This window comes from Pogona vitticeps, chromosome 2 (genome assembly GCF_051106095.1).
Source record: "Pogona vitticeps strain Pit_001003342236 chromosome 2, PviZW2.1, whole genome shotgun sequence".
NCBI lineage: Eukaryota > Metazoa > Chordata > Lepidosauria > Squamata > Agamidae > Pogona > Pogona vitticeps.
The window spans coordinates 12,382,869-12,409,683 of record NC_135784.1 but is presented as its reverse complement, the minus strand read 5'-3'; the positions used below and the strand labels follow the sequence as shown (position 1 = coordinate 12,409,683).

Below are 26,815 nucleotides of genomic sequence, written 5' to 3'. Positions count from 1 at the left end.
TCAGTGGCCTTTGATACCGTCGACCACGGCATCCTTCTGGGGAGGCTCTCGGAGTTAGGAATCAGTGTGTTTGCCTGGCTCCTATCCTTCTTGGAGGACTGCTCTCAGCGAGTCCAGCTTGGAGAGAGTGCTTCGGCCCTGTGGAGCAATTGTGGTGTTCCGCAGGGTTCGATCATCTCTCCAATGCTGTTTAACATGTATATGAAGCCGCAGGGGGGGGTCACCAGGGGGTGTGGGGCTTTGTGCCATCAATCCATTGATGACACCTATCTTTTCCACCTTCCTCAGTGGATGTTGTCCTGTTCCTTGAGTGCTGCCTGGAAGCTGTACTGCGATGGATGCAGGAGAATGGGCTGAGGCCAAACCCAGGCAAGATGGAGGTCCTGAGTGTCAGTGGCCCCTCCCCTCTATCTGCGGTTTGGGAAACTCCCTCTCTTTTGGGGTGTGTGACTCTCACAGCAAAGAGTGAGGTTCGCAGCCTGGGAGTGGACCTGGCGCTCACCACGGAGACCCAAGTGGTATCAGTGATCCGCTCTGACTATTTCCATCTGCAGCGGATAGCCCAGCTGCGTCTTTATCTTAATGTTGGGGCACTCACCACTCTGGTCCATCCGCTCGTAATCTCAAGATTAGACCACTATTTCTTGCTCAACCCCCTTATCATCAGCCAAGCAAACCTCTGTTGCTTGTCTCTCTATTTTCTTCTCCTGTTCTATCTCCACCAGCACCCCCTCTATACAACGTGATCTTCGTCGGGTGCTGATGCACTGGAGGACAGCACACTGATGTCTCTCTGCTCACACAGGTCCATTTCAAAGTTCTTTAAAGGTTCCCCTTGACAATTTTTGTCCAGTCATGTTCAACTCTAGGGGGCGGTGCTCATCCCCGTTTCCAAGCCATAGAGCCAGCGTTTGTCTGAAGACAATCTTCCATGGTCACATGGCCAGTGCAACTTAGACACGGAATGCTGTTACCTTCCCACTGAAGTGGTCCCTATTTATCTACTTGCATTTGCATGCTTTCAAACCGCTAGGTTGGTGTGAGCTGGGACAAGCGACGGGCGCTCACTCCGTCGCGTGGATTTGATCTTACGACTGCTTGGTCTTCTGACCCTGCAGCACAGGCTTCTGCGGTTTAGCCCGCAGCACCACTACGTCCCTTTCAAAGTTCTTTAGGCGGTCCAAAATATAATAGTAGATTATTTTTCAAGATTTGGATTTGTGTAGCTATTGAAAAACAAAGGAGAAACTTAAACAATCGTAATGGTTACGAGCAAAGTATAATGAGAAAATAGCTGAAATACTATCTGATAGAGGTGAATTTACTTCCATTTCTCTAGAGTTTTTTTATCTAATGGAGTAATTAAACATAAATTAACAGGACCTTATTCTCCGCAACAGAATGGGATAGCAGAAAGAAGAAATAGATATTAGCAAGATATACTCTTTCAAGAACATTTTGGAGAAAAGGCATTACATGTAGGCATCCTTCAGTCTTGAGATACTATGGTAACGTGCTCTGAATAGAGGTCTTTGAACAGTGTCTAGTGTGGTTGAGAAGGCCAATTTGAGAGTGACCATTCTTCCACATATAAGACAAATACAATCAGTCCACTGTCCAGCTCCCTGGTTTTGCTGCTTTTGGGACTGCCTCTTTGCCTCAGCCTGCTGGACAAGGGTCTCTTCAAATTGCCTCCGGGTTGAATGGTTAGACGTCAAGGTTTCCCATCTGTTGAGGTCCATTCCTAAGGCCTTCAGATCCTGCTTGCAGATATCCTTGTATCGCAGCTGTGGTCTCCATCTGGGGAGATTTCCCAGGACTAATTCTCCTTACAGGAGATATATTGGAATCCGACCGTCAGCCATTCTCATGACATACCCAAGCCAACATAGATACCACTTTTCCAGTAATGTATACATGCTAAAAATTCCAGCTTATTCTAGGATTACTCTATTTGGAACTTTGTCCTGCCAGGTGATTGCAAAAATGTGTTGGATACAATGTGTGTGGAAGGTGTTCAGCTTTCTCTCCTGCTGTGAACAAAGGGTCCAGGACTCGCTGCAGTACACGAGTGTGCTCAGGACACAGGCTCTATAGACCTGGATCTTGGTATATGCCATCAGCTTCTTATTAAGCCATACTTTCTTTGTGAGTCTAAAGAACATGGTAGCTGCTTTGCCAATGCGTTTATCCAGCTTGACATCCAGGGAGAGGGTGTCAGAGATTACACAAAGTCATGAACAACCTCCAATTCTTGTCTGGAGATGGTAATAGAGGGAGGTGAGTCCACACCCTAGGCCATGACTTGTGTTTTCTTCAGGCTGATTGTTAATTCAAAGTCTTGGCAGGCCTTGTTAAAATGCTTCGGCAGAATGGGAAACAACAGCTGCATCATCGGCAAAGAGGAAGTCCCGCATGCATTTCAGCTGGACTTTGATGTTGAGCCATACCTATGCTAATTATATTCAAAACAGAATCTACTCTAAAGCAGTAAATTCAACACCATTTGAAAAATTTCATGGCAGTATACCTAAAATTAATCATTTAAAGACATTTGGTTCTGAATATTAGATTCACATTCCTAAAGCACAAAGGAGGAGAAAATTAAGTTCGAGAGGGGGAAAGGGGGATTTTTTTGGGATTTCAGAATTCTTGTTACCATGTGTGGTTGCCAAAAAAAAAATACAGTGGTGCCCTGCTTGACAACAATAATCCGTTCCAGGAAAATCGCTGTTAAGCGAAATCGTCGTCAAGCGAAAAAACCCATTGGAATCCATTGAAAACCGGTTAATGCATTCCAGTGGGGGAAATACCTGCGTGTGCGGCGAAGATCCTCCATAGGGCAACCTAATCATCGTAAAGTGAAAAAACCCATAGGAACCGTCGTCAAGCGATTTTGTCATCGAGTGGGGTTGTTGTCAAGCAGGCACCTCTGTATAGAGTAACTGTAAGCAGAAGTGCTAAAGTAAATGAGCAGAATTTGAATTCAGAAGGAAAATTCATTAAATTAGACACAGGAATAAATGATTCACAATCAGCTTATGAAACTAGTTCACCAGAACATCAGCAAATGGAAATTAGAAAAGAAACACCTGTGGATAGCCAGTCAGAGGAAATAGAAAGTGAAGAACAAAAGGAAGAAATAGGAAGTCCACAACCAAGTCCATCACATGAAACACTCAGGAGATCAGAAAGATCAAATTTTGGGAAACCACCTGACTGATACCAAGTCAGTACCTTATACAGATATAGCTAAAGTAGCACCAAACATTGCTAGAAATTAGCAGAAAGGAATGCACCAGGAAATAGAAAGCATGAAAAAAATTCAACTTGGACTTTAACCACACTACCACCAGAGAGAAAATCAATAGGTTGTAAATGGGTTTATAAAATAAAAAAAGGTTCAGGAGTTATTGAAAGATATAGAGCAAGATTAGTAGCCAAAGGATAGAATCAAAAATATGGCAAAGATAATCATGCAATGTTTGCCCTAGTAGTAAAGCATGAAGAAATTAGATTATTGATAAAATTAGCTGCAATACATGGATTAAATCCTTTACAGTATGATATTAAAACTGCTTTTCTATATGGAGATTTAGAAGAAACATTATATATGGAACAACCTGCTGGATTCATTGAAAATCCAAACCTAGTGTGTAAACTAAGTAAATCTATCTATGGTTTAAAACAGAGTCCTAGATGTTGGAATGCAAAGGTTAATCAAATTTTAAAAATGCAAGGATTCAAACAAGCCATAGCTGATTCATGTTGATCTATAAAACAAAATGGTCAAAGGTTTGTATTTCGTCTAATTTATGTAGGTGAGATTCTTCTCATATGTAAAACCGAAAAGTGGAGCGAAGAACTTGAAAAACAAATAGAAAAATACTTTGAAGTAAAAGGTTTGGGGAATGTAATTCAGTTTTTAGGGATGGAAATCAAAAGGGATCCTGATGTTAATTTTTCTCTCACACACAAAAAACAAAATAGAACAACTGCTAGAAAAATATGGGATATTAGAAAGTAAACCTGCATGTGATTTTCAAAGGAGTGAAGAAAGTAAGCCCTTTGAACAACCAGAGTTGTATAGAAATGTAATTGACAGTTTGTTGTATATCACAAAGTGTGTAAAAGACTATATAAAACAGAATGTTGTCCTACTATGAAACAAGAAAGATGATTGGTGACATAGTAAGCCTTTCGTCATTGAAAAACATGAAGTTTTCTCTCTTCCCTTATCTGTGAACAGACTTTGGTGACGGAGAACTTGGGCAGCCCGGAGAAGCTCCGCACTCGGCCATTTTATTTTCGAGCCTTCCTACACTTCACACAATCACAAACACACGAACACACACGGTTGGTGCAAGAGGGGAACGGGGTGGAGCCTAGAGCTACGAAGGCGAGGAAAAAGCTCCTCCCCTTGACTCCACCCGGAAGTGGGAGTTTCCTTCGCGGAAGGAGGCACGTGGAGAGAAGCGGGGCTTTTGGGGCGCCTCCCGGATCGGGACCTGGACGGAGGTGGGTGCTGGAGGGGAAGATCGGGGTGGCGGTGAGGGGCGGCGGATGATATTTGCAGGGTGGGGAGAGAGAGAGAGCCAGCTCCCCGTCCGTATCCAGGGAGGAGGGGAGTTGCCTCTCCGGGCATTGCCAATGGTGCTTGGTTGTGTTTTGTCTTGCTCAACCTTCGTGTAAGACATTTTTTTCTCTGGGTCTCCTCTGGGGGGGATGGGAGGGGGAGGGGAATCAAAGGAAGGAGAGGATTTCTGGGGTACCGATCCCACCCACAGAGGCAGGGAGACCAAACCCCCTGCAAGGCCCTAGGGCTTCGTAGAGTGCGTGTGTGGGTGTAGGTGTGTGTTTGGGGGAGACCCTGCTTTCCCATGAATCCTGCGAGCATCTGGTGGATGGAAACAAAGGAACGCCAAAAAGTAATTTGCCTCCCATCTCCCCCCTCTAATGACAAAGGACACCCCCCCTTCCCTCCCTTAAAGGGCCAAAGTCCCAGGGGAGGCCAGAGAGGCAATGGGGCTGCACTGGGGGCAGACGAGAGGTGGCGGAGGCGCCTGGGGACTTGGGGAGCCATCAGGAATGGGATTTGCGAGGCAGGGGGTCCTCCCTGCACCTTCCCTCTGAGGAGGGACGTCTGCTGGACCTCTTGCTCTTTACACACACTCTGTGTGTCTGTGTCCCCCCCCCCTGTATTAACTGGCAGAGAGGAGGGCTAACCGGATCTGCCTCAAATTGGAGGCAGGAGGAGGGGCTGCCTCTACTTCCACTTGGCGGCTTCCTTGTTGTGTTGTTGCTTGTGAACACAGATCGTCTTTTTCTGAAAGGCAGGCAGGAGAGAAAGCAGGAGAGAGAAGGTGGTGGACTTTCCTCCCTGGGATGTTTCCTAGCAGAGGCTGAAAGGGAGATCTCCCCAGGAAGGGTCTCCTGGAAGACATTGTTCTTCTTCCTGTAGGGCCAAAACTGTTCTGATCTTTGGGTCCTAAAGGCACAATTTAGGGCCATTGGCTGTGCAAAAGACCTGTTCCTCGCTCATCCTTCCTAGGGATTCGCCCTCCTGCCTGCAATTCCTGGCTCTCCATGGGGTGGAGCAAAGGGGGCTTTGGAAAGAGGCCGAAGGAGCCCCGGTCCTTCCACATGGAGGGCAGGAGGAAAGAAGGACCGGAAGGCAACCCTGCCTTTCCTTCTGGGGCATTCCCTCTCCCGGCGGGTCTTTTGCAGAGTGAATGGCTCTGAAGGTTCCTTTCTCAACCATGTGATCATAAAACACTTTGCATTCCTGCAGGGGCAGCCAACACCAAGACCCCCACCCTTGACTACAGCCCCTCCAAGCCCGTGTGAGGTTGGAAGTGAGCTCAAAGGGAAGAGCGAAGCCTCTTCCTCTCTTGACCCTTGCCTGGCTAATCAAAGCAGCCAGGCCGATAACAACGGAATGGGCCACAGCGATAATTAATGGGTCTCTCCAGGAGGGCAAGGTTCCTCTTGCCCTCAAGGAGACACTCATTAGGCCCATTAGGAAGAAACCAAATTTGGTGGTGGACGAAATTGGCAATTATAGGCCCGTCACCAATGTTTCCTACCTTAGCAAAGTACTAGAGAGGGTGGTTGCTGATCAGCTTCAGGCGCTGTTTGATGAAACTAACGCTCTGGTCCTCCTCGATATCTCAGCCACCTTTGATACCGTCGGCCACGGTATCCTCCTGGGGAGGCTCTCTGAGCTGGGAATTGGTGGCCTGGCGCTTGCCTGGCTCCATTCCTTCTTGGAGGACCATCCCCAGAGAGTACAGCTTGGGGAGAGTGTCTCGGCCCCGTGGAGTCTCAATTGTGGGGTTCCACAGGGGTCGATTATCTCTCCAATGCTGTTTACTATCTATATGAGGCCGCTGGGTGGGGTCATTAGGGGGTGTGGGGCTTTGTGTCACCAGTACGCTGATGACACACAGCTCTACATCTCTTTTTCACCTTCTTCGTGTGTGTGTGTTTAGTCGTTTAGTCGTGTCCGACTCTTCGTGACCCCATGGACCAGAGCACGCCAGGCCCTCCTGTCTTCTACTGCCTCCCGGAGTTGTGTCAGGTTCATGTTGGTTGCTTCGCAGACGCTGTCCAGCCATCTCATCCTCTGTCGTCCCCTTCTCCTCTTGCCGTCACACCTTCCTAACATCAGGGTTTTTTCCAAGGCCTCTTTTCTTCTCATGAGATGGCCAAAGTACTGGAGCCTCAGCTTCAGGATCTGTCCTTCCAGTGAGCACTCAGGGTTGATTTCCTTTAGAACTGATAGGTTTGTTCTCCTTGCAGTCCAGGGGATTCTCAAGAGCCTCCTCCAGCACCACAATTCAAAGGCATCAATTCTTCGGCGGTCTGCTTTCTTTATGGTCCAGCTCTCACTTCCATACATCACGACAGGAAAAACCATAGCTTTGACTATTCGGACTTTTGTTGGCAAGGTGATGTCTCTGCTTTTCAAGATGCTGTCAAGATTTGTCATCGCTTTCCTCCCAAGAAGAAGGCGTCTTTTAATTTCAGGGCTGCTGTCTCCATCTGCAGTGATCATGGAGCCCAGGAAAATAAAATTTGACACTGCCTCCATATCTTCCCCTTCTATTTCCCAGGAGGTGATGGGACCAGTGGCCATGATCTTAGTTTTTTTGATGTTGAGTTTCAGACCGTTTTTGCACTCTCCTCTTTCACTCTCATTACAAGGTTCTTCAATTCCTCCTCACTTTCTGCCATCAGAGTGGTATCATCTGCATATCGGAGGTTGTTGATATTTCTTCCGGCAATCTTAATTCCGGCTTGGGCTTCTTCCAGTCCAGCCTTCCGCATGATGTATTCTGCATACAAGTTAAATAAGCTGGGGGACAGTATACAGCCTTGCCGTACTCCTTTCCCAATTTTGAACCACTCAGTTGTTCCATGACCAGTTCTGACTGTTGCTTCCTGTCCCACATATAGGTTTCTCAGGAGACAGATAAAGTGGTCAGGCACTCCCGTTTCTTTAAGAACTTGCCATATTTTGCTGTGGTCCACACAGTCAAAGGCTTTCGCATAGTCAATGAAGCAGAAGTAGATATTTTTCTGGAACTCTCTGGCTTTCTCCATAATCCAGCGCAAGTTAGCAATTTGGTCTCGAGTTCCTCTGCCTCTTCAGAATCCAGCTTGTACTTCTGGGAGTTCTCGGTCCACATACTGCTGAAGCCTACCTTGGAGGATTTTGAGCATAACCTTGCTAGCGTGTGAAATGAGTGCAATTGTGTGGTAGTTGGAGCATTCTTTGGCACTGCCTTTCTTTGGGATTGTCCATTCTGTCCATTCAGCGCTGCCTGGAGGCCGTGCTGAACCCAGATAAGATGGAGGTATTGAGAGCGGGCGGCCCCCTTGTTGGTGGTTTGTGACACTCCCTCTCTTTGTGGGGGGGGTCTCACTGCGCGGAGTGAGGTCTCCAGCTTGGGAATACATCTGGACCCGGTGCTTACTATGGAAACCCAGGTGGCATCCGTGGCCTGCTCCACCTATTTTCATTTGTAGTGGATTGCCCACCTGTGACCCTACCTTGATGGGGGGTCCCTCACTACTCTCGTCCACGTGCTCGTAATCTTACGATTAGACCACTGTAATGGGCTCTGTGTGGGGCTACCTTTGAGATTGATGACGCTTCAAATGGTGCAGAACGCGGTGGCCAGACTTCTTAGTGGGGTGAGAAAACACCAGCATATCTCCCCCACTCTGGCTGCCTTACACTGGCTGCCCATTCACTTCTGCATCAACTTCAAAGCGTTAATGATGAAGTATAAAGCCCTAAACGGTTTGGGACCTCGGTATTTGGCAGATCACCTTCTCCCACCCAGATCTACCCGAATTACTCGGCATAGCCAGGAGGGATGGTTGAGGGGCCTAACGCCGAGAGAGGCCCAGAAAGAAAGAACAAGAAACCGGGCCTTCTCAGCAGTGGCCCCTCGACCATGGAATGGCTTTCCATCAGAGATCTGCCTGGCTCCCTCGCTGGGTGTTTTTAAGAGCCATTTAAAAACTTGGCTCTTCAGGCAGGCTTTCGCTGCTGTCAGTTCTTGAATTCTATCTTTTCTGTTCTTTTATTCCCCATCTTGATCACACTATATTATTGTCCAAATGTTTTTATGATTATGAATGTTGTTTATTCTGATTGTGATATTTTTATTGTTATAATTTTATGATTTTGTAAGCTGCCCTGAATAGACGCTGTCTAGGGGGGTGGGGTATAAATTGAATGAATGAATGAATAAATAAATAAATAAAACAAGCAAGGTTGGAGATTGGAAGACAGGAGGCGAGAAAAGTCCTGAGACCTGAACTCTGCCCGCCTTGAGTTGGCAACCCCACGACACGGGACATTTGGCACGGAGGCTGAGGGGCGCCTTTGGCGATGCTGCCTGTGTTAGGATCCTTGAGGTGACAAAAAATAATAAATGTTCCCGTGAGAACAGGGCGCCTGGTCCAACCCTCGGTCCACTACATCACATGGTCTGTGGTGTTTTCTAGAGGTTGATTTTGTATACTATTTTTAGTGTAGCATTGGTTAACCCTAAACCTTTTTAAGGTTTATAGACTTGCTGTTTTAAACTTTTAAATGTTGCCTTTTGGTGATGAAAGTAAGCTGCCTTGAGTCCTTTTAAAGGAGAACGGCGGGGTAAAAATATTTTAAATAAATAGTGGTAGAAATACCATCTTGTATGCTGCTGCCTTCATTGCCGGTGTCAACGAGAAGCAGGTCCTGTTGCTGGTTCCCTGCTGTTGCCCCCTTCTCACTGGGACGGTGGGAGCTTTTCTCTTGGATCCCAGCATGAGATGCTCCTTCCTTCCTTCCTTCCTGTGGTTTCTTTGTCAGCTGCCTTTCTGTTCCTGTTGTTCTGCTGCCAGAAGACCAGAGAGAGATGAGGATGTGACCCCCTTCAACAGAAACATGATGAAAGCACATTTCGCAAGGAAACGTTTTTGATTTGCTTTATCCATGAAGCCTCCAGGCTGATCTTTTCTATTTTTCTTTTCTCCTAGGAAGGGGTGAGACTGAGGTGATTTCTCTTTGCTGTTTTTGGGACCGAAAAGGAAGTACGAAATCCCAGGTCCCTTCACCATTTGCAAGGTAAGTGAGATTTCAAGAGGTGGCTTAAATAGTCTTGCCACACACACTTTCTCCTCTCAGTTTCCCCGGCCCAGCAGGGATTTGAATCCAGCTCTCCTGGTTTCCAGTCTGGCACTCCATCCAGGACACCACACTTCTTCTTTGAACATGTGCAAAGTGTTGCTGTTTGAGGGTGTCACGCTCAGATCTCCTAAGAGATGCTTGACCGTTCGGACAGAGACTAATTAGAAGCCTGTGCTCCCTCGAGTCCTGGTAACTTCAGCCAAGGGCCGCTCCAACACTTCTGCTTACAAGTCTGCCCTAAAAAGATACTTCTGCAACCTTAGAAAATTCCAAAAAATAAATACACACGAGCTATGTAGTCAGTAGACTCACTTTGCTCAATCTGGGTAGGACTCAGTAGCAAAGTGTGGCCCTGTAATTCCCCCTCAGGGTAATACTAAGAAAGCTACACTGTTCAAGAAACCAATTGATTTTTATAATTATTATTTTATTAAGAAAAATATAGAAATTCACAAAATAAAGTCAGTTTAACGCATAAGCCAGCATTTTATCATTTTCAAGGCTTGATACAAAATATAAATGAAGCAACACTTCTCTTTAAATACAGAAACACTGAAAATCCTAGAAAATCTTTTAAAAAAATCTATTAGGGTGGGCAGAAGGCATAAAACCCCCCTTTCGACCTAATAACCTACATCTCTATCAGTCTGTTACCTGCACTGCACAGCAGGCAACAAGACCTAGAAAAAACTGTACAGTGGTGCCTCGCACAACGATGTTAATTGGTTCCAAAAAATTCATCGTGTGAATCATCGTTCTGCGAAACACCATTTCCCATAGGAATGCATTGAAAACCGGTTAATCCGTTCCAATTGGAACGGATTGCCGTCCTTAAGCGAAAATCCCCATAGGAAACATCGTTGTGTGAAACAATGTTTCCTCCATTCAAATGCATTGCAGCCTTTCCAATGCATTTTAATGGTTTAGCGAAGTCAATGTTTGCAAATTTAAGTGTGTCATAAAAGGGTCAAAAATGGTTTTAAATGCTTGGAATAGCTTCTGCACCCTCTAAAACGGATGCAAAAGTTAATTTGGCTTTGATCTGACTTTTTGTTAATTAATGGTGAATTTCCCCCCCCCCCAACTTTTGACAGCTGTCAAAATCTGACAGCTCCATTGTTTCCTATGGGGGAAGAAAAAATTCACAAAAAATTAACGAAAAGTCAGATCAACGGCAAATTAAGTATGCACCCATTTTAGAAGGTGCACTAACGATTCCAAGCATTTAAAACTGTTAACAGCCACCTTTCCTGCTCTTTTTTGCAAACATCGTTCAGTGAAACAGGGGACCCAAAATGCAATCGTTGTGTGAAGCATGGTCCCAAAATCGTTGTGCGAAAATTCCCCATAGGAAACATCGTTGTGTGAGGCGGCAAATTTTTCAGAAAAAGCCATCGTTGTGTGAATTCATCGTTGTGTGAGGCATTCGTTGTGCGAGGCACCACTGTAGTCCAAAAAGTCCAAGAATGAAAAATCAGGAAAGGTCAAAAGAAAAGATATTGTCCTTTTTCAAGCTTAGCTGTAACCCCCCTTCTTCTCCGTCTCTCATGCTGTCATCCAATCACGGCATGAAGTCAGGTAAACAGTCCCTCCTTATCTTCTCTCTTCTCATGGGAAACAGGTGTTGTTTTCTTCAGTATGTCTGCAATTCCGCCAAAACAAATGACCAGTCTTCTTATCTAGGAATGTCCTCCTTAGGCCTACAGGAAAACATTCCCACTTCCCTCTAGAAACACACTTTCAGCATGCAGAAATCATTTATACAGAGAACCAATATGGAATCCATCTTACATTGTTCATTACTACATATCCCATCCTCATTACAAGATTTAATCCACATAAATCATTCCATGACAGAGGGTATGGTTTTCTTTACATATTTCCCCCACACTGGCAGCCTTATACTGGTTACCCTTTCGTTTTCACATTAATGCTTACACTTTTTCTTTTTCTTTTTTCTTTTTAATTTCTAAAGAAAAGACAATCCATTGGGTTACAAGTAATAAATACAAAGATTAACATAGTAAACTGTCAATTAACTTGTTATATCATTTAACTGTTGACCAATTGCTATTCCCCACATTTCTAAAAATCACATTTACATCCTACCCGGTCTCATCTTAAAGAAATATCAACCAACAATCTAAATGCTCAAAGTTGTTTTCCAAACCACGTGTCTTGAGATTTATTTTATTGGCATATTTTAATAAAAGCTTCCAGTTTTCAGTGACTTGACAATGCCTTATTTCTCTTCTATATAGTCTAAGTTTATTAGTCATTTTTTCCATCAACATTGTATGTCATATTCATAAATGCTTGTAATGAGAGATCTTGAGCGTTTTTCCAATTTCTAGCGATCTCAGATTTGTGGTGCCTTTAAGATTTGCTACTCGTTCTTTATTTTCAAGTTTCTCATTTCCCCCTGTAAATAATGAAAATAACAATAATGTTACATTCATATCTGTTTTTTGATTGGTCAATGTCTCTACCCATCTAATTAGCTCTTGCCGGAATGCTTCTATTTTGGGTCAAGAAATCCACATATGTTTCAAAGTTCCTTTTTGTCCACAGTTCCTCCAACATTTATCCAATATATCTTTATTAATTTTGTGTAACTTTGTAGGACATAAATGCTTACATATAAATCCCTAAGCAGTATAGGGCCGCGATACCCGGTAGAGCGCCTGTCCCCACCTAGCTCTACTGGGGTCACTCGATCAAGCCAGACTGGGCGGCTGAATGGCTTAACCCCAATAGGGGCCTGGAAGGAGAGAACAAAAAACTGGGCTCTCTTCATCTCCTTCACATCCCACGGGGGGTGGGAGGTCCCCTTTTCTCCTTTGTCCCATTTCCTCTCTGCTGGCTCGGACTCCTACTTTCTTTGGGTGGAGGATAGTACCCTTTTGCCCCCTTTCTCTCAAGGGGCTTTTGTGAATCTCTTCTTCCCCCTTTTGGGATCCTTCAGATTAAACTGAAGAAGCCTCTTCTGCCTTGGGGAACTTTGGAAAGGGAAAACCAAATTAAAGATCTGATTATTAATCTCATTGACCTCGGAGTTGCCTTGACAAACTCCCACAGGCTGGCTGGTGGGTCTCCTCCATGTGGGACAAGCAAGGGAATGATTCCAAATTAAGAAATTTAAAATGATGTAAGGAAGGGAAATGGACATTTCAGCCTGGACTTCCCAAGACTTCTTTCACGAGCCTGAAACAGATGTCAGCTGATGGAAGGGAGGTAGGGCTATGCCTGGGGTTTTCCTGATGTCCTTGAGGAGGACAAGATGATTATCGGAAGAAGGAAAATAAAATGTTTGTGTAAGTTAGCAGAGTTTTGTTTCAGTCCAGGCAGTCCAGTTGAATCACACAAAGACAGCTTCTTCCAACACCAAGTGTATTTACGTTATATATAGAAGTTTAGCAGTACAAACCAGCAGCATGACATTCGTTAGAAGAGATCCATATATCTTGTCCACATGTTTACGCAGTTATACGCATGCACAGCCAATCAGTGTGGACATTGCATCATCCCAGATTGTATGGTTCAGCTTTTTGCACACCTGTTAAATATGGCTGCTGATTATCATAGGCCTTGTTCTGCCTCAGTGTGGAAATTATCCTTGACATCCTTCCTGGTTTACACCTGAACAGAACATACTCCCAACTCTTCAGTTAGTTCTCTGTGTCTTTGCACACTCAGTGGTTTAGTTAGAATGTCTGCCATGTTCTTTTCTGTTTCTGAAATAGTTTTTCTTTTACTGACTCTCTAACATTGTGATTCAACCCTGAGTGCTCACTGGAAGGACAGATCCTGAAGCTGAGGCTCCAGTACTTTGTCCATCTCATGGGAAGAGAAGACTCCCTGGAAAAGACCCTGATGTTAGGAAAGTGTGACGGCAAGAGGAGAAGGGGATGACCGAGGATGAGATGGCTGGACAGTGTCATCGAAACTACCAGCATGAATCTGACCAACCTCCGGGAGGCAGTGGAAGATAGGAGGGCCTGGCGTGCTCTGGTCCATGGGGTCACGAAGAGTCGGACACGACTAAACGACTAAACAACAACAACAACAACATTGTGATATTTAATACCAATGTGTTTGCTTCTGCTTCTCATTTTTTGTGGTTGTTATCTGTATGCATGCAGTGTTGTCCTCAAACACTGTTACAGCCTGATCCATTTTAATTTTCAGATCTATAAGCAATTGCTTATACCACACCAGCTCTGAACACACTTCTGAAAGAGCAGCAAACTCTGCCTCAGCAGTGGATGTGGCAACAGAACTTTGTTTCCTTGATTTCCATCCCACCGTCTCAACAAACTTTATTGTGAAACCTGATACTGATTTCCTTTCAGGTATGTTGTTTGCCTAATTACTATTTACATAAACCTTTAATTTTAAATCACTAGAAGGTTGCATTAACAAACATGTGTCAAGGGTACCTTTTAGGTACCTAAATATTCTTTTCACCCCCAACCAGTGTTTTTGTGTTGGCTTTGGAATACACAGCAATATCTGGCCTTGTCCAGTTTGCTAGATCTTGTAAACTTCCAATTGGTGCTTGGTCCATTTCTTGTTCTTCAAACTCTTTGCGTTCATTATCTGACTTTTGAAAATCTACTGTCATGGGAGTCTGTACACTTTTGCAGTCCTGCATGTTGTATGTTACAGCGTTGCCCCGCAAGACGATTGCCTCACGGGACGAAAAACTCGCTGGATGATTGGGTCCGGCGAGGGTTTTGGTGCCTCACAAGACAATTTTTCCTATGGCCCTGTTTCGCAAGATGAAACCCCGGGAGGCTTCTGGAAGTGGTGCTTTGCTGGGGGAGCGGGATGTGTGTGCTCTTCTCCACTCCCGCCCCCTCCCCACCTCAAAGCTCATTGGTGCAGGGTGTCAGAGGCTTCTCCGGGCTTTACCGGCAGGTAAACAGGCAGTGAAAATGCACCAGGGAAGCCTCTGAAGTGGTGCTTTGCCTTGTGGGGGTCAGTAGGTGGGTGGCAGGGGCAGGCCCACCCCCACCCCCTGTAGCAAAGCGCCGCTTTCAGAAGCCTCCCGGGGCTTGTTCAGCAGTGGAAAAGCACCCGGGAGGCTTCTGAAAGACATGCTTTGCCTGCGGGGGGGATGGGGGTGGCTGCTTGGTGCCAGCTCTGAGCTGTTTGGCGCTCTTTTTCCTGCTGTTCTGAGGCTACCAAGGCAGTATGAGGAGCCAGGCTCAGTCTACAGTCTATAGGTAAGTCTACCTAAAGGTCTCTGGGGAGCTTACAACTATCAAAATACAATAAAAAGATAAAACAATTAAAATCAAATTAAGATATATACTCTGAAAATTGCTATCAGGACCCATAGTTGATATTATTTCAATTAAAAGCCTTCTGGAACAGGAAGGTTTTCAGCTGGTGCCAAGATGTCATCAGCGTCGGCACCAGACGAATCTCAGTCGGGAGGGCGTTCCATAGTCTGGGGGCAGCTGCCGAAAAGGCCCTTTGTCTGCAAGCCCTCCCTCTTACCTCCTTGAGGGACGGCTCTTTCAAAAGGGCCTCCTGGCTAGACCTTAACTGCCGGGTAGGTTCTTATGGAAGGAGGCGGTCCTTCAGGTATCCAGGGCCCAAGCTGTTTAGGGCTTTATATGTAAAAACAAGCATTTTGAATTGGGCCTGGGCAGCAACTGGTAGCCAATGTAACTTAATATGTTCCCTAGTGGCACCACCACTCACCAGCTGCGCAGCTCAGTTCTGGACCAGTTGCAATCGCCGGACTGTCTTCAAAGTCAGCCCCATGTAGAGCGCATTGCAGTAATCTATGTGAGAGGTTACCAGTGCGTGTGTAACTGTCATGAGACTCTGCCCGTCCAGGTAGGGCCGCAGCTGGTATAATTTCTGCAGCTGAAGGAAGGTGCCTCTGGCCACTGAGTCCACCTGGGCTTCCAGTGTTAGACTGGGATCCAGGAGCACCCCCAAACTGCAGAACCTGTCCCTTAGGGGGAGTGTAAACCCATTCAGGGCAGAGAAATGGCCCTCAAGCCTGTCTGGTGAAGCACCCACTAACAGCATTTCCACCTTGTCTGGATTGAGTTTAAATTTATTAACTCTCATCCAGTCCATTATCAGGTCCAGATAGCTAGGAAGGAGCGGAACCACCGTAAAACAGTGCCCCCAACTCCCAACCCAGCCAGCCTAACCAGAAGGACACTATGGTTGATGGTGTCGAAAGCCACTGAGCGGTCCATGAGTATCAACAGAGTCACACTCCCCCTGTCTCTCCCAGCAAAGGTCATTGTGCATGGCGACCAAGGCAGTCTCAATGCCGAAACCCAGCCTGAAACCCGATTGAAATGGATCCAGAAAATCTGTTTCATCCAGCAGCGCCTGGAGTTGCCTGACCACAACCCGCTCCAACACTTTGCCCAAATAGGGGAGGTTTACAACTGAGAGGTAGTTTATTTATTTATTTATTTAATGTATATATTAATATATAACATGTAACTATAATACTGTATCTAGCTATATGTTATATATTAACTATAATATATGGTTAACCACCAGCCTTGGCTCCAGGTTAGGCTTTTTAAGGAGTGGCCGAATTACCACCTCTTTCAAGGCAGTAGGCACCACTCCCTCTCTCAAAGAGGCATTCGCAGCCTCCTGGACCCAAGTGCGAACCCCCTGGCAGTTCTGCCAATGAGCCAAGATGAGCAAGGGTCAAGCCGGGTGGTGGTAGAACAGACAGATCCAAGCACCCTGTCCACATCCTCACGTGTCAACAATTGAAACTCATCCATTAATATTTGACCTAAGCACGGCACACTGGACACGCCCTCTGATTCTGCACTAATGGTAGAGTCCAGCCCACTGTGAATCTGAGCGATTTCCCCCTCAAAATGAATGGCAAACTCATCACAGTGAGCTGATGAGCAGTCCAGGACCTCCATCGGTTTTCCCAGTTGAAGAAGACCCCGGACCACCCAAAACAGCTCTGCTGGATGACATTCTGAGGAAGCAATACGACTGGAGAAATATTGCCATTTCGCCAGCCGTATTGCCACGAAATAGATAATGGGCTCTAAGTCGTGTTCGATCGGACTCCCAGTGGGACTTCCTCCACCTGCACTCCAGCCGTCTCCCCTCTTGCTTCATCGCCCGCAGTTCAGAAGTATACCAAGGAGCTGTCTGGACTCTGCTTGCAGGGAGAGGGTGCTTAGGCTCAATCGTGTCAACCGCCAGGGTCATCTCCCTATTCCATAGGATGACCTGAGCTTTGACAGGAGTGCCGACCATATCAGACGGATAATCCCCCAGAGCATTCAGGAAACCATCTGGATCCATTAGCCTGCAAGGGCGGATCATCTTAATAGATCCCCCACTCTTGCAGAGGGAAGAAGAAGCTAATAGACTAAACTTGACCAGGAAGTGGTCTGACCACAACAATGGGGTCACAACCAGCCTCTCCACATACAAACCACTATCTTCCAGTTCGGTTGAGAAAACCAGGTCCAAGGTATGGCCCTTCTTATGTGTTGGGTCGATGACATATTGAGACAGCCCCATGGTTGTCATGGCGGCCATGAAGTCCTGAGGTGCCGCAGTCAAGGCAGCCTTGGCATGGAGGTTGAGGTCCCCAAGCACCAACAGCCTGGGAGTCCTCAACACCAGGTCCGAGACGACCTCCGTCAGCTCAGGCGGGGAGACTGTTGGTACGCAGCAGGGTGGGCGGTGCACCAACAGAATCTCTAATCTGTCTCATAAGCCCAGCAGACAATACAGGCCCTCAAGACCTCCTCTCAAAGGGACAGGAACCCTGGTCAAGGAGGTAGAACTCCTATAGACTATAACAACTCCTCCTCCCTGACCCTCCAAGCGACATTGGTGCTGGACTAAATGCCCAGGTGGACACATCTGGGAGAGATGTATACCACCCTCTTCTCCCACCCTGGTCTCAATGCACGCCAAGTCAGCATCCTCATCCAGAATTACATCATGGATGAGGGCAGTCTTATTTTGTACTGACCTGGCATTCATCAACAGTGGCTCAAGGGTTTGCTGGTGTGGTCACCTGATACCGTCTGGTTGGGGGTAGGACTAGAAGAGGGGATAGATTTAAGATATCTAACCTCTCTTCTCCTACGTGGGCATCACCATCATCATCATCATCATCATCATCATCATCATTATTATTATTATTATTATTATTATTATTATTATTATTATTATTATTATTATTATTATTATTATTATTATTATTATTATTATTATTATTATTATTATTATTATTATAGGAAAGACTTATAACCAGTAACTGCTAGTTCCTGTGTTATTTCGACACTGTATGCGAAGCTGGAGTGTCCTCTCCAGAGAATGAAGCCTGGGTAGAATAATATGCGGGATAGGCTGTTACCCAAGCAGCAAGTTGCCAGAATGGAACTCCGGTCCTGGATTTTGCCTTGAGGTTATCTTCTGAAGCCTTTTCCATCAGTGGATATACCCACAAGGCATCGGAGGTTTGAAATCAGTTTTCCTTCTCCTAGATGGGCTGTTTTCCATGGCTGACGAGCCCCACCTACCCACCCTGCTCCCTTATAGTGCAGAAGTATGATCCTGCTCCTAAACATTCCTGCCCCAAGGTATATGAAATGCTATTTGACTTTCCTGTTTAGCAGATTAGAGTCAAAAATAGAACCTCCTGCCTCTCCTTTCTCCTCAGGAAAGGGGCTTAGACCATCTGCCGGCACTAATTTAAGTCCAAAGCCCTGCCCCCTCAGACCATGCGGTCAGGGAGTACAAAGGTCAGCCTACCAGAAAAGATCTCACCAAATAAAATGTCCCCCAAGCACAGCTCCCTCCTGCCTCTGCTTCGTTCTCAGGAAAGGGGCTTAGAGCTTCTGCTGGCACTAATTTAAAGCCAAAGTCCTGCCCCCTCAGACAATGCAGTCAGGGAGTACTACTGTAATGTGCAGCATTTAGAACTGATGAGCACATTGTGTCTTCTTACCCTGCACTTGGTTGCTGCATCACATTCATCCACTTTTACTCTTCTTTTCTAACACTGGCCTCCCCCCCCCCGGTATTACTTTTTTCTAACAAATTCTTTAATTCAAATATTTGTTTCCTCTTTAGTAAACTCCTTTCTCATTTTCCGGAAACAAGTACAATCATTGGGGAAAATAGAAGAATGAGGGGGAAAAAATAAATTGATCTTCGGTACTGTACATTCATTTTAGATGAGACAATTCTACCAAAGTGTGATAGCTGATCTTCACATAATCATTTAATTTATTTTTAATTTCTAATTTCAACTTCTCAAAATACTGCTTTTTATAATCTTTTAGTTATAGTAATATTTATTCCTCCTTATTCGATTATATATAGTAATAGTATTTTTCCTCTTTTTTCTAATTAAAGAAGTTCATCTCAGGTTCATTCTAATTAAAGAAGTTCATCTCAGGTTCATTTTGTCCTTTCTCCACTGAGTATAATTACTGCTGATAATGGTGATCTCTTCTTAACATCCATGTAGAGCAGTGTTTCCCAACCTTTTTTTGAGTCGTGACCACCTTGTATAATCGCTAAGTGATCTGCAGTTCCCCCTCTCACATTTTTATTTAAACAGCTTTTTAATGGGAAAATGAAATCACATCAAATAGACTTTTCAGAATAGAGTTCTACTCTAATGATTAAAGGAGGTCTGCAGATCTACAGCTACCAAATATTTATTTATTCATTATATTCATAATACATAAAATAAAAACAGTATAATTGTGATTAGGTTCTGTGTTGTTTGAATGCAACTCCAATTTTTGCATGGGAAAGTACCATGGAGACTCATTTTAAACAGTAATAGGTTTATTAACTTTAGCTTCAAGAAAATCAGCAATAACTTCAGTGGGAATAAAACAATTTAGATCTGGTAACTGATCAGTGTCTGCGAAGCAACCAACATGAATTTGACACAACTCCTGGAGGCAGTGGAAGACAGGAGGGGCTGGTGTGCTCTGGTCCATGGGGTCACGAAGAGTCGGACACGACTAAACGAAAAACAAACTAATCATAAAGTCGCAGTGTCATTTTTTTGAAAAGTATTATCCCGCTTTAGAAAGGAGCTGGACCAAAGTGGTCCTTGTCGGTTGGCTTCCTCAGAGGGGCAATCCTCACCACACAGATTGTGCCACAGTATGGGTGGCGTGCCCAGTCTCCCTCAAGTGGGTGTTTGTTGAAAATTGCATCTGGCTGAATTACCTTTCTCAAGCGACCGTTGCCCCTTGGCAATACCACCATCAACCATTCTGTATTCTTTGTGATCTTTACTTCATCTCTTTTCACTATTGGGTCAGGTGATAGTCCCCCCACTTAAAGATTTGAGAAATCTTCTATGGGACTGTCACTCCTTATCTTTCTTTTCTATAGTTGGATTTCTTGTGACACTGAAAACCCTCTCTCCTGTAACCTCTTTTATTTCCTCCTCCTGGACAGGAAACTTCATCTCCTCCCCTTTTTCTGCTTTTCCTTCCTCCACTAGACAAATTTCCGTCTTTATCCCTTTATTCCTATCCACATCTTCTCCCCTCTCATCTATTCCTCCTCCTGACTTTTCTGTTACTGTATTTCCTTCTTGTGGAGATGGTGTACTCGCTTTTTTCACTTCTCCTTCACAATAATAAAATAGAAAATAACAGTAATGATGTCATTCAAGATGAGGAAAATAATCAGGTGATGACAGTTGGGAAATCCTGCCTAAAGAGCCAGGTCTTAGGTTTGCTCTAAAAAACACCCAGTGAGGGAGCCAGGCTGATCTCTGGGGGCAGACTGTTCGAGAGGCAAGGGGCCACTGCCAAGAATACACGGTTTCTTGTTCATTCTCTCCAGGCTTCCCTCAGCATTTGGCTCCTCATCCACCCTTCCTGGCTAGAATGAGGGATTTGAGTAAATCTAAGTGGGAGGAGGTGTTCCGCTATATATCAAGGTCCTAAACCATTTAGGGCTTTATATATCATCAATAAAACTTTGAAATCAATATGGAAACAAGCGGGCAGCCAAGGCAAGGCAGCCAGAGTGGGAGAAATATACAGTGGTGCCTCACACAATGAGTGCACCGTAGAACGGCGAATTCGCACAACGGGGCCGTTTTTGCGATCGCAAATGCGATCGCACACCGACGGCCCCTATGGCGGAAAATCACAGAGCGAAGGTTGGTAAGCGGTTTGCTTACCGACCTTCGCTTTGCGACCCGCCATTCAGCTGTTCGGCGGCTTCAAAATGGCCACCGGAAGCCCCAAAATGGCCACGTGCAGCATTTTCGTGCCCTCATTAAGTGAGGGGAGGGCGCGAAAATGGCTGCTGGCCATCGGAGAAGCATCGCTGTACGGTGAGTAAAGCTGCTATTGGAATGCATTAAACTAAGTTTAATGCGTTCCAATGGCTTCTTCCTTCCCGTACAACGATGCTTTCATACAGCGAGGGTTAATCTGGAACGGATTAACCTCGCTGTGCGAGGCATCACTGTACTGATGTTTTCTCATCCCAATGAGAAGTCTGGCTGCTGAATTCTGCACCATTTGGAGCTTCCGCATCAATCTCAAAGGCAGCCTCACATAGAGCGCATTACAGTTGTCTAATCTTGAGATTACAAGTGCTTGGAGTGTCTTTTCTTCCTCCTCTGTGACTCAGGCTCAGACGGAATGGGTCTTTCCTTATCGCTGCAGATTTCTGACGTGATTGTTTCACTTCCTTTTCTAATCTACTAGATGATGACCAGGAGAAGAGGAATTTCCCAGCAAAACCTGGGGCATTCTGGGCAGAAACTCATATTGAAGCAAGAAAACAGAGAATTGAACATCCAAGTTGGTAGGGATGGACATCAAATGAGAGAACTCACGGAGGGGAGAAACCATGTAAATACATGTCAAATCAGTACAAATCAAAGAGTTCATGCAGGGGAGAAACCGTATAAATGCATGGAATGTGGGAAGAGCTTTAGTCGCAGTGGTGGGCTTTCGTTGCATCACAGAACTCACACTGGGGAGAAACCATATAAATGCATGGAATGTGGAAAAAGCTTTAATCAGAGTTCTAACCTTAGGTCACATCAAATAATTCACACTGGGAAGAAACCACATGTATGCATGAAATGTGGAAAAAGGTTTAGTCAGAGTGATGGACTTAAGTCGCATCAAAGAACTCACACTGGGGAGAAATCATACAAATGCATGGAATGTGGAAAGACCTTTATTTCAAGTGGTAACCTTAGGTTACATTCAAGAATTCACACTGGGGAGAAACCATATAAATGCATGGATTGTGGAAAAAGCTTCAGTCAGAGTAGTGCCCTTAGGTCACATCAAAGAACTCACACTGGGGAGAAACCACATGTATGCATGGAATGTGGAAAGGCCTTTATTTCAAGTGGTAACCTTAGGTTACATTCACGAATTCACACTGGAGAGAAACCACATAAATGCATGGAATGTGGAAAAAGCTTCAGCGACAGCAGTAAACTTAGGCTGCATCAAAGGACTCACACTGGAGAGAAACCACATAAATGCATAGAATGTGGAAAGAGCTTTAGTCACAGTGGTGGCCTTAGGTTACATCAAAGAACACACACTGGGGAGAAACCATATAAATGCATGGAATGTGGAAAGAGGTTTATTGGGAGTGGTGCCCTTAAGGTACATCAAAGAACTCACACTGGGGAGAAACCATATAAATGCATGGAATGTGGAAAGAGCTTTAGTCACAGTGGTGGCCTGAGGTCACATCAAAGAACTCACACTGGAGAGAAACCACATAAATGCATGGAATGTGGAAAAAGCTTCAGTCAGAGTCGTTTTCTTAGGTTGCATCAAAGAACTCACACTGGAGAGAAACCACATAAATGCATGGAATGTGGGAAGAGCTTCAGTCAGAATGGTGGCCTGAGGTCACATGAAAGAACTCACACTGGGGAGAAACCACATAAATGCATCGAATGTGGAAAAAGCTTCAGTCGGAGTTGTAAACTTAGGTTACATGAAAGAACTCACACTGGGGAGAAATCACATAAATGCATGGAATGTGGAAAGAGCTTTAGTCGGAGTGATGTGCTTAGGACACATGAAAGAACTCACACTGGGGAGAAGCCATTTAAATGCATGGACTGTGGAAAAAGCTTTAGTCACAGTTTTACCCTCAGGTTACATCAAAGAACTCACTGGGGAGAAACCAGATAAATGCATGGAATGTCGAAAAAGCTTCAATCAGCGTAGAAAACCTAGATTACATCAAAGAATTCACACTGGGTAGCAACCACATAAATGAGTGGAATTTGGAAGGAAATGTGTAGAGCTTCAGTCAGAGTAGTAACAGTAAAGATAAAGTTTCCCCTTTATATTTATGACCTGTTGTGTCCAACTCCACATCACCATTTCCAAGCCATAGATCCAGCGTTTCACACTATTTTTTATGGACAAAGCTTTAGTCACAGTGGTAATCTTAGGTTACATGAAAGAATTCACAGTTGGGAGAAACCATAGAAATGTGTGGAATGTAAAAATAGTTTCAGTAGAAGCAGTTACCTTTGTTCATATCAAATACCGTATTTGCCGGTGCACAAGATGACTTTTTGGCCCTGAAAAACACGCCTCCAAGTGGGGGGGGGTCGTCTTGTATGCCGGGTGCATGTCCAGCAAACCCTCCCTGTCTCCCAGCAAAGTCACTTACCTGGTAGTAAGACCGAGTAGAGCCCTGCTCCTAGCCTGGGAACAGCTTGACTCTAGCGCTGAGCAGCTGACTGCCAGGAACAGCAGAGAGCCTGCTGCCTCTCAAAATGGCTGCTGCCTCCAAAATGGCTGCTGCCTCTCTGCTGTTCCTTATTCCAGCAAACCCTGGCTGTTTCCGAAAAGGAACCAAAAGGGACAAAAGGAACTGTCCCCATGATACAGCCAAAGCAGAATCACGCATGCGGAAGAGGGGGTAGTCTTATACAGCAAGTATATAACAAACTCTGCATTCTGAGTGGGAATGTTGGACAGTCGTCTTATACACCCAGTCACCTTATACACCGGCAAATACGGTAAATCATATCAATGCGTAAAATGTGGAAAGCTTGAATTAGACAAATAGCCTTAGTTCTCATCAAAGAGCTCAAAAGAGTCTACAGAATGTAGACTGAGCTTCAGTCGAAGAGATAATATTAGTTGTATGAATTCTTTTAAAAAATTATTTTTTGGGAGGTTGACTTCTTGACCTAAAACTGAAAACTGCTTTCTCAAAGGTGCATCAGAGGTCCATTAAAAGTGAAAGCCTTTAGAAAAATTATAGCTGGGGATATAGTTTATATTGCAGCACCTTGTTTTTGTAGAATAACTACTGGTAAGTTAAGAAGGCATAAGGAGCTGGTTCACTTTTGTGCTGGTTTCCACTGGAAAGAATAGATAACAAATTGCTGACGTAATGTTAAACAGAGAGAAAAGTGAAAAACTAGTGAATTTTGAAGTGCCACTTGTGACGTGCTTTACGTCTACCGTTAATTAACAAAATATGTATCAGTGAATGGAACCTTGTGTTAAACAAATGAGTATAAAAATATGTTGTACAGTGGAAGCTTTTACAAAATGAGTGTAAAAAGAGTAAAAGAAGTATGTTCTAAAGCTATCAGATAAAAGAAAAACAATTAGTGAAGACAGAAAAGCTGTCCCCCACAACACAGGTAGAGTTCTAACCCCTGTCCTCTTAAGATGCCAGCTATAGAGACTGACAAAACATCAGGAAGAAAAACTTTCAGAACACGGTCAAACAGCCCAAAAAACCTACATCAACCATCAGATACCAGCTGTGAAAGCCTTCAAGAATACTTAAGGGTGTTTGCTTTTTATCATTGAATTCTTAGGAATTTTGAAGTATTCAGAAGATGTAGTCTTTGTCTTTGTAGAATATGAACTCCAGTGTTTTAATGTGTTTTTATTTTTGATTCAAACATGTCTTAAATTTTGCTTATAACCTAATTTTAAATTCCTGCATCTTTTTACAAGGTATAAGGATGTATTTTAATATATTCGTGAAGGCTTTCATGGCCAGGATCTAATGGTTGTTGTGGGTTTTTTGGGCTCTTTGACCATGTTCTGAAAGTTGCTCTTCCTGACGTTTCACCAGTCTCTGTGGCCGGCATCTTCAGAGGACAGGAGTAGGAACTCTGTCTATGCTCTGTTGCTGTGGACAGAGTTCCTACTCCTGTCCTCTGAAGATGCCGGCCACAGAGACTGCCGAAACATCAGGAAGAACACCCTTCAGAACACGGCCAAAGAGCCTGAAAAACCCACAACAACCACTATTTTAAGTTAGTCTGAAGTTTTTACATAATTGTATGACTTTTGGATTTGAAGATCTATCGCTACAGTTTTTTCCTCTCACGTGTAAGACTGCCTTTCATATTTTTTTTGGAATTACTGTATTTAAATATGGAATCTAGAAATGATGTCAATAAATGAACTTGTAAAGAATTACACAATTTTGGAATTGCCTGGAATCATTGCAACAATGAAAATACTTTCTATGAGATTCCCATTAGAGCTTCGAACACCTTGTCACTGGCTGTCGTGTGAGGGAGAAAGTCGGGCTGTACCCATCCCAATGACTGGAGTGCCATCCTTTCCTGAGAAGAGGAGGGAGAAGCCCATGGAGCGCCGGAGGCAGAGTGTCTAAGGTGTAAGTTCCAGTGAGAGAAGCAGAAGGCCCATCACAGGAAAGAAAGGATCTACCAGATAAGGCACATTAGGAGCAGCAGAGGTTCAGGACAAAAAAGAGGAATAAGACAGGATGAGGGTAGAGAAATATATAAGGGGGAACAATCAAGAAGGGGGAGAGGTAGAAGGGGAAAAGGAGGAGAGCATATTACTAGAAGGCTGGGAGTGAATATGAGTGGAAAATCCTAGACCAAACAGTGGGAGAACTTGATGAAAGGGAGAGAAGTAAGACTGGAGAAACCCTCCTATTGGGGAGAGAAAGAGGTGAGAGTCAGAGAGATCATGGAGGAGAGAGGCATGCTAGCTGAAGAGAGAAAGGGAGAGATGGACCAACCCCTCAGAGAGGGCTTTTGGCAGGACACCGGTGGGTCAGTTGTCTTTATTGGAGCCCACAGGAGAAACCACACATCTCTAGATGTTTGGGAATATTGAACCTCCACGTCTGGTTTCATTGTGAGAATCACCCATTTTCTCCAGTTGCATGGAAGGAGAAGAAGCTGAACACATTCCATAAGCATTGTCTCCAATGCATTTTGGCATCACCTGGCAGGACAAAGTTCTAAATAGAGAAGTCCTAGAATGACATGGAATTTTTTAGCATGTATACATTACAGTGGGGTCTTGACTTGTAAACTTAATCCGTATCGGAAGGCGGTTTGCAAGTCAAAAAGTACACAGGTCAAGTCTGCATTTCCCATTGGAATGCATTGAAAACCATTTGATCCGTATATGCTCTTTTCCGTCCATAGAAACTACTGTTTCTATGGCGCGGGACCCTGAGGAAGGGAAGGGAAGGCGTGTCGTCAGTTGGGGCCCAGAAGGGGCAGCACAGGCAGAGCTGGTTGCGGGGCTGGACTTCAGAGGAGCCGGGCCACGGCGTGGGGCTCAAAAGTCCGCTGGAGCCCCTCCTGCGATGGGGATCAGCTCGGGCCGCGCGAAGGCTGCCCTCAGGAGCCAGCAGGGTCCTCCCAGGGACCAGGAAGAGGCGTGGCAGGCAGGGCAGGAGGGCTGCCTCCCTGGCTGGCAGGATCAGAGCGCGGAGCGGCAGCGCGGGCGGGCCCCACAGGAGGCTCACAATGATGAAGGCGCCCCTGCTGCCTTCCGCCCTCGGCCCTGCCAGCTCGGGCTGAGCCGCCAGCAGCGTCACCACAGCCACGTGGAGGCTGCCCTCGGGAGCCAGCAGGGTCCTCCCGGGGACCAGGAAAAGGCGTGGCAGGCCGGGCAGGATTGCTGCCTCCCCGGCCAGCGGGATCAGGGCGTGGAGCGGCAGCTTCTGCTGGGGGCTCTGCAGGATGGCCATCGTGATCACTGCTCCTGGGAGGGCAAGCGCCGGCTCCTTCGGGCACCCTTTCGCCGGGCAGGATCGCCGCCCTTCCTCGCGTGGGCCGAGCGGCGACCTCTCGCCTTGCTCCCGGCTCCTCCC

At 45.3% G+C, this 26,815-nt stretch overlaps 1 protein-coding gene across 3 annotated transcripts; it reads left to right on the top strand.

Annotated features, from left to right (window-relative positions):
* The first annotated feature begins 458 nt into the window (after nt 1-458).
* Nucleotides 459-25,157, top strand: LOC140703823 (uncharacterized). Of its 3 annotated transcripts, XM_078387849.1 has the most exons (5): nt 4,390-4,518; nt 9,535-9,622; nt 13,874-14,037; nt 15,948-16,114; nt 21,418-25,157. In XM_078387849.1, the coding sequence occupies exon 5, from the start codon at nt 21,418-21,420 to the stop codon at nt 22,879-22,881; it is 1,464 nt and encodes a 487-aa protein (XP_078243975.1). In that variant the 5' UTR covers nt 4,390-4,518; nt 9,535-9,622; nt 13,874-14,037; nt 15,948-16,114; the 3' UTR covers nt 22,882-25,157. The 3 variants fall into 3 exon arrangements, with proteins under 3 accessions (XP_078243974.1, XP_078243975.1, XP_078243976.1); XM_078387848.1 differs by lacking the exons at nt 4,390-4,518; nt 15,948-16,114 and adding an exon at nt 459-3,229; XM_078387850.1 differs by lacking the exon at nt 15,948-16,114 and having other exon boundaries at nt 4,391-4,518.
* Nucleotides 25,158-26,815: the final 1,658 nt, after the last annotated feature.